The sequence below is a fragment of the Sprattus sprattus genome (genome assembly GCF_963457725.1).
Source record: "Sprattus sprattus genome assembly, chromosome: 2".
In the NCBI taxonomy this organism is placed as follows: domain Eukaryota; kingdom Metazoa; phylum Chordata; class Actinopteri; order Clupeiformes; family Clupeidae; genus Sprattus; species Sprattus sprattus.
The window spans coordinates 958,739-973,080 of NC_137921.1; the positions used below are offsets into that span (position 1 = coordinate 958,739).

At 47.4% G+C, this 14,342-nt stretch overlaps 1 protein-coding gene across 1 annotated transcript in view; it reads left to right on the forward strand.

Annotated features, from left to right (window-relative positions):
• Positions 1–1,144: 1,144 nt before the first annotated feature.
• The window catches only part of adipor1b (adiponectin receptor 1b), a gene marked incomplete at its 3' end in the record, with an annotated part of 27,836 nt that continues 14,638 nt past the window's right edge, over positions 1,145–14,342 (forward strand). The window contains exons 1-6 of the mRNA XM_080833037.1: positions 1,145–1,409; positions 2,188–2,478; positions 5,645–5,761; positions 7,559–7,730; positions 10,411–10,597; positions 12,248–12,435. Of these exons, the coding sequence (XP_080689163.1) occupies positions 2,245–2,478; positions 5,645–5,761; positions 7,559–7,730; positions 10,411–10,597; positions 12,248–12,435 (898 nt within the window). The 5' untranslated portion in view covers positions 1,145–1,409; positions 2,188–2,244. The remainder of the gene's footprint in view (positions 1,410–2,187; positions 2,479–5,644; positions 5,762–7,558; positions 7,731–10,410; positions 10,598–12,247; positions 12,436–14,342) is intronic.

A 14,342-nucleotide genomic window follows, 5' to 3' on the forward strand; every position in this document is an offset into this window, starting at 1 on the left:
GTGCAGCTTTGTAGTTTACCAAAGTCGTACTAAAACATTTTGACAGAAAACAGGAAATGTGAGGTCCTGACATGTGCGAATCCGGAAATGATGTTGTTTGGAAATGATGTTGTAAACTGGCCAATCACAGCCAAGGGGGTCTCCGACTCTCTCCGTCTCTTTAAGAAAAGTTAGAAAAAAGCGTCTGTCTCCGACCAGCTCTCCGACGGCTCTCCGACGGGTCGGATGGGCGGCAACACCTGGGTGAAGGTGTTACCAAGGCGTGCCAAGGCGTGCCAAAGTGTCCCTCTACGACCAAATCGGAGAGAATCGTAGAAGTATAAAAATGCCTTAACCCATTGTGGCACTGTAAAATAACCCTGGATCATTATAATAACCAATGTACAATTACTCCTGCAACCATTAATTTATTTCACCTCGACTGTATAACCGGCATACTCATACCATATAGTATTTATTTATTCCTGCACTCTCCACTACTTTGCACTATACCTCCTTGTTTATACTTTTGTAAACTTCTTGCACAGTTAGACCATTGCACTGTGATGAATATATTTTGTAATATGTGTAAGCACCCTGAGAGCCACTGTACCAAGACAAATTCCTTGTTTGTGCAAACTAACTTGGCCAATAAAACCTGATTCTGATTAATACTATGTAGCCTACTTTATCACTAACAGTTAAACAAATACAGTGCAAAATGTAATTACATGTATATACTACATGCAGGGGGACTGCCAATGGAAACTACCATTTTGGCTATAATTGGGTGCATTTACATTTTAATGTTTATTAATATACACTGTCCCTCTTCATCAAATATACAAACTGAAACTGAAATCATACCAATTTTTACGTTTTAATATATTTTGTTCCCCCCTTCTGCTGTGATCAGGATCATGCGGATATTTGGAACAAGGTATCCCAAACCTATTGAAAGATTTTGAACAACAAATACACTGAAGGTTTGAACCAGATCAATAACAAATCTGGATTACGTGATCTAATGCGATTTCAGAATCCCTTTTTGCTTCTGAACAACCCATTTAAGATTTGGTTCAATCCGATGGCCCAAATCCGATCAGATTACCTCTGAACAATTTAGCCCAGGACCGTTCTACTTACGAGTGAGACTGTGTGTCCCACTTTACCTTTCACACACGAAGAAGGCTATGTATTTCGGTTTAGGGAATATAAGTGTTGGATAGGTGCTTCGGCTTGCTTGCCTATGATTCTTTGTTATGAGAAGATGACGTGTTTGATTCCGTAGCTCGCGTACCTCCCAGCTGATTGTTTACTAGCGGTTTCATGTGCGCAACGGAGACTGAGGGAGGGCTCGTTACACCGTCACACTCCCGCTGATTCACAGGCAAAGGACAGCTGGACTACTCGCCAAGGCATAAAGCAAGGTAGGGAATCTCTAATAATATCCCGTATCTGTCACAATTATAGAGAGACCGCATGGAAGACGAAACGTGATGTGCCAAACGTATCTGGAAAAGGCAACGCAGTAGCAAATGCTAAGAGCTAGGTTAGCTTGCAACGGTAGCAAACGACGGCAGCCTAATCTAGCTAGGTTAGTGTTACATGAGCGCTGCGGACCAGCTGGCCTCCGTCTTCTGTGCCGTACAATGAAAATCAAATATTTAAGCAACGACATGTGTCGAAGCTAGCCAATGTAACCGCTTTCAGAAAGTTACGTGGTATTTCGAAAAAAATCTGAAGAATTTCGGCTGACAGTTAGGTTTCTTCCCTGTGTCGTTACGCTTGTATATCCGGACTAGCAAGTTTTGCCACGTAAATTGCGACAAGGGTCAGTTCACCAGATATAATTATTAAGTCCACCTGTCCGTTCGTACCTCTTGCGCTGGCATCTGAGTAGTTCATTATTTTCTCACTTACTCAATCAGAAAGTCAATATTTAGCACTCAATTAATCGAGTCACTCTGGACGGTAGTTTTCAGTATAAATATTGGCATGTTATTACCAGGTAACTAGAGACTAATAAAGCATTCTGTGGACACTCTCACTATTAATGTCAAATGTGTGTATCTCACACAATCGTGATGGGGGTTTTGTATCAGGTTTCTGTATTTGAGAAAACATGTCAGTGTGTATGGATTGTTGGTATTGATCATAATGTGTGTGTGTGTGTGTGTGTGTGTGTGTGTGTGTGTGTGTCTCCAGTTCTGCTCCTACGTGTGTGTGTGTGTGAGCAGGCTAGGCGGTCGGGCCAATCTCTCCATGACAGCTCGCGGCCATGCCTCCCGGTTCGCAGCTAGCAGAAAGTTCCTGGAGGAAGAGATGGAGCAACAGGGACCGGTACCAGAGGAGAGCCCGCAACATGGCCACAGAACCCGGTCCAAGGACTACCTGGAGCGGGCCCCTCTGGACCTGATGGACCCGGAGCAAGATCCAGAGCTGGCCGAGATGGGCCCACTCCTGAGGGCAGCATCCCCCCCAGACACCAGCCCTCGAGTGAGTCCTCACTAGGGTTGGGTACCGAGAACCGGTACCAATACGGCACCGGTTCCATACAACCGATACCTACCCGTACCGAAATGCAACGCAGATTTCGGTGCTTCCTTTCGGTGCCTGAGCAGATAATTTTTTTTTTTTTTTTTTTTTTTTAATTCAATTTTTTATAATTTAACAAAACTAGCGATAGCTAACGAGAAGTAACGTTAGTGGCGTAGATCTTTCTGAGTACGATCTGTATACTTTTTTGTGTTGATAACAGATTTCGTGGGGCACATATAAAACTGCTCCATCTCCCAATATAGACTCTCGCCTGTGTCGCTCACGCTGCATTCCGTATGGGACTAGTGGAAACGGGATTTGTGTTGAGGAGTTGCCATGGTAATGGGTTGACTTGCGTGTGGTTTCGGTTTCAAGATAAGTGTGGTTGTTCTAAGCAGAAGTTGGATACGCTTTATTAAACGGAGAGCTACCGTCTCATCCAAAGATATTCCTTCTCAATGTGAGTTCTTAAGAGAGCACTAACTTGGACGCTACAATAACATTGCAACAGTCTGACAGCGAAGAGCAGGCAGCCTTGCACAGAGCAAGCACAAACAGAGCTAGCCATCAATATAACGGAGAAAATGTCGAAAGGTAAACGATCAAAAGTGTGGCTGTATTTCGCACAAAAAGATTCAAACAACGCGACGTGCAGCATATGCAACAAGAGGCCCTGAAGCTAAACTTTTAAAGGGGCAGTACACATTCACGAAACCAGTGGGTTTAAATAAATGCAAACTAATTAATATTTGTTTTACTCTGAAGGCAAACATGCTCATATTTCTGCAAAAGTATTACTGAAGTGTGAAGTGTGTGTACAGAGTTTGTTATGTATTTATTTATATTTATTTAAGTATACTGTAAATAGTTGTTATAAGTTAATATATTGTTCATAGTTTGAAGTTAAAAGGTTTGAAGCCAAGTGTTTTGTATTTATTTTTATTTATAGTATACCTCAAACAGTTAATATATTGTTAAATTTAAAGAAAACTATTTGCCTTGGCAATAAATAAGCCTAATGTCTTTTAATTAAAAAAAAAAAAAAGTATCGGTTCTGGCACCGTTTAGGCACCGGTATCGTTTTAAAAGTATCGGTTATGTACCGGTATCGGAAAAAACCCAAACGATACCCATCCCTAGTCCTCACAGAGAGAGAGAGAGAGCACCTGCATGCAGGGCTGAATTAGGCCCACACACACACACACCCGCATGCAGGGCTGAATTAGGCCCACACACACACACACCCGCATGCAGGGCTGAATTAGGCCCACACACACACACACCCGCATGCAGGGCTGAATTAGGCCCACACACACACACACCCGCATGCAGGGCTGAATTAGGCCCACACACACACACCCGCATGCAGGGCTGAATTAGGCCCACACACACACACCCGCATGCAGGGCTGAATTAGGCCCAAACCCTTCATCAATTCAAAGTGAAAAACGAGCCATCAAATTCTGAAAACATTTCAAAGCAAGTGACCCCAACTCTAAATGTTTTAAAGCCCTGGAAAGACAAGAGATGAGAGAGAATAGGCCCCTCTGCCAACCAGTGCTCAGACACACACAAACTAACACAACAAGAGAGAATAGGCCCCTCTGCCAACCAGTGCTCAGACTCACACAAACTAACACAACAAGAGAGAATAGGCCCCTCTGCCAACCAGTGCTCAGACTCACACAAACTAACACAACAAGAGAGAATAGGCCCCTCTGCCAACCAGTGCTCAGACTCACACAAACTAACACAACAAGAGAGAATAGGCCCCTCTGCCAACCAGTGCTCAGACTCACACAAACTAACACAACAAGAGAGAATAGTCCCCTCTGCCAACCAGTGCTCAGACACACACAAACTAACACAACAAGAGAGAATAGTCCCCTCTGCCAACCAGTGCTCAGACACACACAAACTAACACAACAAGAGAGAATAGTCCCCTCTGCCAACCAGTGCTAAGACTCACACAAACTAACACAACAAGAGAGAATAGGCCCCTCTGCCAACCAGTGCTAAGACTCACACAAACTAACACAACAAGAGAGAATAGGCCCCTCTGCCAACCAGTGCTCAGACTCACACAAACTAACACAACAAGAGAGAATAGGCCCCTCTGCCAACCAGTGCTCAGACTCACACAAACTAACACAACAAGCCAGCACAACCAAACTAATGACAATTTCTCAGTAGCCAGGACAATTAAAAACCCAACCAAATCACAAACACTGATAGAGAAAATGATATTATCTATTGGAAAGAAACAACCAAAACACAATCTAAATTACAATGTTATTTGGCCTTAAAACATTAATACTCAATAGCTATTTTCCTGAGTACAGTAAAAGACATAAAACTCAGTGAGCACGGCCTCGCCATGGAAAGAGGCATAGACAGGCAGACCTGGCTGCCCAGAGAGGAGAGGCTGTGCTCACAATGCAGTCTGGGGGTCGTGGAGACAGAGGTACACTTCCTCACGGAATGCCCCAAAATGCAAAACCATTCAAAAAAGTTCATTTTATGGACTCAGTCTAACCATCCCAAACTATCAAACTCTCCTTAATGAGGCAAAATGCCATACATACAAGATTTTGGCCAATCTAGCTGCTAAATATGTAGCAGCCTGCGATAACAAGGGGATAGCCAGTAATGCCACACATAGCAACAACCAAAATGAACAAAATGCCAAACTAACTGTATGTTGGTTATTCTATTTACATTTTACTTATCATTATTTGTATTGTATCAATTATGTTTGTTTTATTTGTTCTTCTATCTGTGTAATATTTACAGTATGTGCTAAATCAGCTTTGGTAATAGTGGTCAAAAACATGCCAATAAAGCTTCTTTGAACTTTGAGAGAGAGAGAGAGAGAGAGAGAGATAGACAGAGAGAGAGAGAGAGATGGACAGAGACCTTTGTCCTGTGTTGTTTACCTAGTTGATTGTGAACCCTGCGCGTGTGTGTGTGCGTGCGTGTGTGTGCGTGCGTGTGTGTGTGTGTGAGAGTATGCGTGTGTGTGTTTGTGTGTGCGCGTACGTGTGTGTGTGTGTGTGTGTGTGTGTGTGTTTGTGTTTGTGTGTGTGTGTGTTTGTGTGTGTGTGTGTGTGTGTGTGTGTATAGGGTGCGTCAGCGTTCCCTGAGGAGGAGGAGGAAGGGGAGGAGGAAGACCCACACATGATAACACTACCCCTGCAGGCGCACCACGCCATGGAGAAGATGGAGGAGTTTGTGCACAAGGTGAGTGAGAGGTCACCTGTGAGAGAGGTCATCTGTGAGAGGTCATCTGTGTGAGAGGTCATCTGTGAGGGGTCATCTGTGTGAGAGGTCATCTGTGTGAGAGGTCATCTGTGAGGGGTCATCTGTGTGAGAGGTCATCTGTGAGGGGTCATCTGTGAGGGGTCACCTGTGTGAGAGGTCACCTGTGTGAGAGGTCATCTGTGTGAGAGGCAGGGTTCACGCTAGACTTTTTCTTGGCCGGACAAATGTCCGACGCTATTCCAGAATATCGGCCATTTGGAATGTCTACCGGACATTATTCACTTATAGCCTAATTAAATAACCACCAAAACTCCAAATGAGAAACGACACAAATTTTTAAAAAATCAGGAGCTTCCAAACACTCAAGTAATTCTGTCAATCTGCAAAACTGATTACTTGGGATGTCACGTTTAGCCATGTGATGTGATACACCACTTTCATTTGTGCCACGAGTAGTAGTGGCGTTATCGCAGTGCACTCTCATTGCACTTTGCTGCGGTGTTAGGGACATAGCGGCTCTGTGGTCAGACGACTCGCTATGGTCAACTAAGGCAGATCTTTTTAAATTCATGGAGCCTTTCGTAAAGCCATTTAACTTGCCTGCTCTCTCACAAATGCTACAGAACATTGTGTCTCGACCAGCCACCTTTTCCGACCTTAGCCAACGGAATTGCTCGAGCCATTCACCTTTTAAAACTCCTTTAAGTTTTTTGGCCGGCGCATTTCCTAAATCCGTCGGGGCCTCGGATGATGTACTTGGAGTCGAATCATTTCTTGACGAATCATTAGGCCCATCAAGGCTATTAGTTGACTTTTTGAAGAACTGACCGAGAGACGTCTGCTTAGCCTTTTTAAAATTTTGTTATTGTTTATTTTAGTGAACAGTTTTTAGCGGGGAAACCAGCCTGCGTGTGTTGCGGAACCTCGACCAGCGCATGTTCCGAATGCAATCCAAATCTGCTTTAGAACTTTTTTTAATGACATAGCAGGCTGATTATATTCAGGTTTATGGTACAGTTGTTTTGTTGTTTTCATATGTTACTGATTAAATCATAGCCTACATACATATTTTCTATCGGACATTTGGGCCGTTTACATCTTATTATACCGGCCATTCATGCGTTCAATCGGCCAATGTCCGGCCATAGCCGGCTAACGTGAACACTGGTGAGAGGTCATCTGTGTGAGAGGTCATCTGTGAGGGGACATCTGTGTGAGAGGTCATCTGTGAGGGGTCATCTGTGTGAGAGGTCATCTGTGTGAGAGGTCATCTGTGTGAGAGGTCATCTGTGAGGGGTCATCTGTGAGAGGTCACCTGTGTGAGAGGTCACCTGTGTGAGAGGTCATCTGTGTGAGAGGTCACCTGTGTGAGAGGTCATCTGTGTGAGAGGTCATCTGTGAGAGGTCACCTGTGTGAGAGGTCATCTGTGTGAGAGGTCATCTGTGAGAGGTCATCTGTGTGAGAGGTCATCTGTGAGGGGTCATCTGTGTGAGAGGTCACCTGTGTGAGGGGTCATCTGTGAGAGGTCATCTGTGAGAGGTGATCTGTGAGGGGTCACCTGTGTGAGAGGTCATCTATGAGAGGTCACCTATGAGATAGGTCACCTGTGTAGCGCACCTGTACACTCTGTACAGACTTTACCTGTGAAACACACTGGTGTAGCTAACCTGTATGGACTGTGTGTAACTCACGTGTGTGTTTGTGTGTGTGTGTGTGTGTGTGTGTGTGCCTGTGCGTGTGTGTGTGCGTGCGTGTGTGTGTGTATGTGTGTGCAGGTGTGGGAGGGCCGCTGGCGTGTGATTCCGTACAACCTGTTGCCCGAGTGGCTGAAGGATAACGACTACCTCCTGCACGGACACCGCCCCCCCCTGCCCTCGTTCAGGGCCTGCTTCGGGAGCATCTTCAGGATCCACACAGAGACCGGCAACATCTGGACACATCTGCTGGGTATGACACACACACACACACTTACTCACTCACACCCACACACACAGATCGGTTAACATCTTGACACATCTGCTGGGTATGACACACACACACACTCACACCCACACACACACGAAGACACACACACACAGACAGATCTCACTCACTCACACCCACACACACACGAAGACACACGCACACAGACACTCACTCACACCCACACACACACGAAGACACACACACACAGACAGATCTCACTCACTCACACCCACACACGAAGACACACGCACACAGATCGGTAACATCTTGACACACCTGCTGGGTATGACACACACACACACTCACACCCACACACGCACGAAGACACACACACACACACACACACACAGACAGAGCTCACTCACTTGGAGAAGGTGCTTGCCACTTGTGAGTGGTTTGTATCGTGAAGTAAAATAGTTTCTATGACTTTCACACGTCTGAAACCATCAGAACTGAAAATCCTATGAGATAGTGCCTTAAAGGTCCGGGTCTGGAGAACCTAAACTTGGATCCTAGAGAGGCCAAGCCATCCAGCGACATCATCATCCAGCGCCACGCACAGCTGCAATAGTTGACCACTGACATCATCATCCAGCGCCACGCGCAGCTGCAATAGGTGACCACTGACATCATCATCCAGTGCCACACTCAGCCACAATAGTTGACCACTGACATCATCATCCAGCGCCACGCGCAGCTGCAATAGGTGACCACTGACATCATCATCCAGCGCCACACTCAGCCACAATAGGTGACCACTGACATCATCATCCAGCGCCACACGCAGCTGCAATAGGTGACCACTGACATCATCATCCAGCGCCACACTCAGCCACAATAGGTGACTGTAGCTGCCAAATGTGAGGACCTGCCTGATGTGAGTCCGCATGCGCAAACTTTGCGACACTATTGTAGTACAACGAGCCAGGTTCAGGTAATGCTGGTGGTGTAGGCTACAGCATGAAGTGGAATGACAAGCGCATTTGTTTACGTTTGAAATCCACCAAGGTTTATGATGTTAAGCTTCATGTTTATTGAATTATTAGTTAAGCAGTGCACTCATTAGCCTACTAGTAACAGTAATACAACTTGAGCCTTATGCTGTAAACCGTTGACAAAATTATAAAACACTACGTTAAATAAACCTACATTATGCGTTAAGAGAAGCCAGATACGTTGATATTAAAACATGTATGAGAATGCACGTCTTGGATAGTTTGCTCCTGAGCCTTCTGCCGTAAACCGTTTGTGTTTGCGCATGCGGACTCGCATCAGGCAGCGGCGGACTCACATCAGGCAGGGTCCTCACATTTGGCAGCTACAGTGACCACTGACATCATCATCCAGCGCCACGCGCAGCTGCAATAGGTGACCACTGACATCATCATCCAGCGCCACGCGCAGCCACAATAGGTGACCACTGACTTCCCCTGTGCAGAGTGAAGTTCCACAGGAATGATTGATCATTGTGCAGCCTTCATGGGTGCCTATAAGGGGATGTGTGTGTGTGTAGGTCTCTTTAGCTATAAGGGGATGTGTGTGTGTAGGTCTCTTTAGCTATAAGGGGATGTGTGTGTGTGTGTAGGTCTTTATAGCTATCAGGGGATGTGTGTGTGTAGGTCTCTACAGCTATAAGAGGTTGTGTGTGTGTGTGTAGGTCTTTATAGCTATCAGGGGATGTGTGTGTGTGTAGGTCTCTACAGCTATAAGAGGTTGTGTGTGTAGGTCTCTATAGCTATCAGGGGATGTGTGTGTGTGTAGGTCTCTACAGCTATAAGAGGTTGTGTGTGTGTGTGTAGGTCTCTACAGCTATAAGAGGTTGTGTGTGTGTGTGTAGGTCTCTACAGCTATAAGAGGTTGTGTGTGTGTAGGTGTGTGTGTAGGTCTCTACAGCTATAAGAGGTTGTGTGTGTGTAGGTGTGTGTGTAGGTCTCTATAGCTATAAGAGGTTGTGTGTGTGTGTGTGTAGGTCTCTACAGCTATAAGAGGTTGTGTGTGTGTGTGTAGGTCTCTACAGCTATAAGAGGTTGTGTGTGTGTAGGTGTGTGTGTAGGTCTCTACAGCTATAAGAGGTTGTGTGTGTGTAGGTGTGTGTGTAGGTCTCTATAGCTATAAGAGGTTGTGTGTGTGTGTGTGTGTAGGTCTCTACAGCTATAAGAGGTTGTGTGTGTGTGTGTGTGTGTAGGTCTCTGTAGCTTGTGTTGCCATAAAGGTTAATATAAAGAAGAGCAAAAGCTCTCGAGATACTACAGTGTTCAAGCACAAACGAAAAGATGAGCCCTGATAAATATGGAATCTATTAAGCTATACCTACACTGCAAAAAATGCTTTTCTAACCTAGTGTTATTACTCTTATATTGAGATGAAAAATCTAGTTGGTCTTGTTTCTAGCTAAATTGTACTTACCTAGTGCTTTCTTGGTAAGGTTATTTTTTACCTATTTCAAGCAAATATTACTTATTTTAAGAAATCTTAACAAGCCAAATTTGCTTAACGCACTGGCAGCCAAATTTGCTTGTTTTAAGCAGAATCCTGCTTAAATATGTAATTATTTGTCTTAAATCTAGAGGGGCATTTTTTGCAGTGTACATGTGTGTGTGTGTGTGATCCCCCCCCCCCCCCCCCCCCCCCATACCTACGTGTGTGTGTGTGTGATCCCCAGGTCTGATCCTGTTCATCTGTCTGGGCACGCTGACGATGCTGCGGCCCAACGTGTACTTCATGGCGCCCCTGCAGGAGAAGGTGGTCCTGGGCATGTTCTTCCTGGGCGCCGTGCTCTGCCTCTCCTTCTCCTGGATCTTCCACACCGTCTACTGCCACTCCGAGAAAGTGTCACGCACCTTCTCCAAGTGAGTGAGCTCTCTGTGTGTGTGTGTGTGTGTGTGTGTGTGTGTGTGTGTGTGTGTGTGTGTGTGTGTGTTTGTTTGTGTGTGTGTGTGTGTGTTAGAGATGCGCGGATGGGCTATTATTTCATCCGCAACCGCATCACAAAACGCATGATCCGTCCGCTATCCATCCGCACCAATTTTTTTGACCAATTTTCAAAACCGCACCCGCCCGCCATCCGCCTGTTGTTTTAAGGTAGGCTAGGCGCTGCTGACACAAGGCTAGAAAGTTCTTGAAATGAGACTGATCCAATGCCTCAAAGATATTTAAAGGATAAAGCCCCTAGTATGAAAGCCTTTTGGCTATGTTGTAGCCTATCCCCAGAATTTTATCAGTGAAGTGACGTCTCTCTCCGATCGATGCACAGGGAGAAACTTTAAAATAGCCAAGCACATCGGCAAACCTGACCTTACCATAGGCTAGTAGGCCTACACTTTTTTTATCATTGTAATAAAACGCAATTTGGTACACCATTTTAATATGGTAATATAGCCTTGTTTTTAGTTTAGAAGGAAACGCAGAGTCTGTTAGCCTAATTCCGAAATTTCACCGCATTGTAGGCTTTATACTGTAACAACCCCAACACTTGCCTGCTTGCCTTGCAAATCAAAGTTTTACGACTATTTTTCTTACCTTCTTTCTTAGCTGGTGATGTTACTGAGCTAGAAGTTACTGAGCTAGAAGTTTAAGTTGTTCTGAACATCTCGCGCTGCCAATGCCCAATGTCACTTCTGAGTCAAATCACTCCATCAGCTCTTTGAAATTCCTTATTCCACGTGTGGTATAGGCTACAATGACTGGCTGTTTTAAAATATAACTAATAGCCTAACGAAACAAAATAACCCAGGCAGTTTCATCTACGACACGTTAAGGCTTCTTCCAATACTGACAGCTGACTCATAGCTTGCAGGTTTGCCGCGTTGCAAAGAGACGCGACATGATAGGGATCGTCACTTAATTTGAACTTTTTTGCTTCCTTTGTTTGCTTTGTATGCATACACGGAACTAGGCCAATTTACTGCCTGATGAAAATTTGATTATTTAAAAATGTGCTTGGATGTAGGTAACGACATTTAACAACGTGTAGAAATTTTGAATTTCGTTGGGTAAACCGCCACCCGTCCGAATTTAATTAAAATATTATTTTTTGTCACGTCACCCGCCCGATCCGCGGTTTAACCGCGGAGTCCGCGGGTGCAACCGCCAACCGCGCATCTCTAGTGTGTGTGTGTGTTGGTATGGAAAAGATGTGAAAACATGTACCATAAATCCTCAAATTGTGTGTGTAGGCTGGACTACTCTGGCATTGCTCTGCTGATCATGGGGTCGTTCCTGTGTGTGTGTGTGTGTGTGTGTGCGTGTGTGTAGGTTGGACTACTCTGGCATTGCTCTGCTGATCATGGGGTCGTTCCTGTGTGTGTGTGTGTGTGTGTGCGTGTGTGTAGGTTGGACTACTCTGGCATTGCTCTGCTGATCATGGGGTCGTTCGTGTGTGTGTGTGTGTGTGTGTGTGTGTGTAGGCTGGACTACTCTGGCATTGCTCTGCTGATCATGGGGTCGTTCCTGTGTGTGTGTGTGTGTGTGTGTGTGTGTGTGTGTGTGTGTGTGTGTAGGCTGGACTACTCTGGCATTGCTCTGCTGATCATGGGGTCGTTCGTGCCGTGGCTGTACTACTCCTTCTACTGCTCGCCCCAGCCCCGCCTCATCTACCTGTCCGTGGTGTGTGTGCTCGGGATCGCCGCCATCATCGTGGCTCAGGGGGAACGCTTCGCCACGCCAGCGCACCGACCCACCAGAGCAGGTACCGCTCCATCTCTCCCTCTCTTCCTCCTCTCCTCTCCCCTCCACTGCTCCACCGCTCCATTTCTCCCTCTCTTCCTCCTCTCCTCTCCTCTCCCTCTCTTCCTCCTCTCCACCGCTCCACCTCTCCCTCTCTCCCTTCCTCCTCTCCTCTCCTCTCCTCTCCTCTCCTCTCCTCTCCACCTCTCCCTCTCTTCCTTCCTCGTCTCCTCTCCTCTCCTCTCCTCTCCTCTCTTCTCCACCGCTCCTCTCCTCTCCTCTCCTCTCCTCTCTACCGCTCCACCTCTCCCTCTCTTCCTTCTCTCCTCTCCTCTCCTCTTCCCTCTTCTCCTCTCCTCTCCTCTCCTCTCCTCCTCTCCTCTCCTCTCCTCTCCTCTCCTCTCCTCTCCTCTCCTCTCCACCGCTCCACTTCTCCCTCTCTTCCTCCTCTCCTCTCCTCTCCCTCTCTTCCTTCTTCCTCTTCTCTTCCCTCCTCTCCTCTCCTCTCCACCGCTCCACCTCTCCCTCTCTTTCTCTCTTTCTCCTCTCCTCTGTCTCTCTCTCCTCTCCACCGCTACACCTCTCCCTCTCTTCCTCCTCTCCTCTCCACCGCTCCACCTCTCCCTCTCTTCCTCCTCTCCTCTCCTCTCCACCGCTCCACCTCTCCCTCTCTTCCTCCTCTCCTCTCCTCTCCTCTCCACCGCTCCACCTCTCCCTCTCTTCCTCCTCTCCTCTCCTCTCCTCTCCACCGCTCCACCTCTCCCTCTCTTCCTCCTATCCTCTCCTCTCCTCTCCACCGCTCCACCTCTCCACTCTCTTCCTCCTATCCCTCTCCTCCTCTCCACCGCTCCCTCTCCCTCTCTTCCTCCTATCCACTCCTCTCCTCTCACCGCTCCACCTCTCCTCTCTTCCTCCTATCCTCTCCTCTCCTCTCCACGCTCCACCTCTCCCTCTCTTCACTCCTATCCTCTCCTCTCCTCTCACCGCTCCACCTCTCCCTCTCTTCCTTCTTCCTCTCCCTCTCTTCCTCCTCTCCTCTCTCCTCCTCTCCTCTCCTCTCCTCTCCCTCTCTTCCTCCTCTCCTCTCCTCTCTCCTCCTCTCCTCTCTCCTCCTCTCCTCTCCCTCTCCCTCTCTTCCTCCTCTCCTCTCCTCTCCTCTCCCTCTCCCTCTCTTCCTCCTCTCCTCTCTCCTCCTCTCCTCTCCTCTCCTCTCCCTCTCCCTCTCTTCCTCCTCTCCTCTCTCCTCCTCTCCTCTCCTCTCCCTCTCCCTCTCTTCCTCCTCTCCTCTCTCCTCCTCTCCTCTCCTCTCCTCTCCCTCTCTTCCTCCTCTCCTCTCTCCTCCTCTCCTCTCTCCTCCTCTCCTCTCCCTCTCCCTCTCTTCCTCCTCTCCTCTCCTCTCCTCTCCCTCTCCCCTCTCTTCCTCCTCTCCTCTCTCCTCCTCTCCTCTCCTCTCCTCTCCCTCTCCCTCTCTTCCTCCTCTCCTCTCTTCTCCTCTCCTCTCCTCTCCTCTCCTCTCCTCTCCTCTCCTCTCCCTCCTCTCCTCTCTTCCTCCTCTCCTCTCCTCTCCTCTCCTCTCCTCTCCTCTCCTCTCCCTCCTCTCCTCTCTTCCTCCTCTCCTCTCCTCTCCTCTCCTCTCCCTCTCCCTCTCTTCCTCCTCTCCTCTCCTCTCCTCTCCTCTCCTCTCCTCTCCCTCCTCTCCTCTCTTCCTCCTCTCCTCTCCTCTCCTCTCCCTCCTCTCCTCTCTTCCTCCTCTCCTCTCCTCTCCTCCTCTCCTCTCTTCCTCCTCTCCTCTCCTCTCCTCTCCCTCCTCTCCTCTCCTCTCCTCTCCTCTCCTCTCCTCTCCTCCGCTCCACCTCTCCTCTCCTCTCCTCTCCTCTCCTCTCCTCTCCTCTCCTCTCCTCTCCCTCCTCTCCTCTCTTCCTCCTCTCC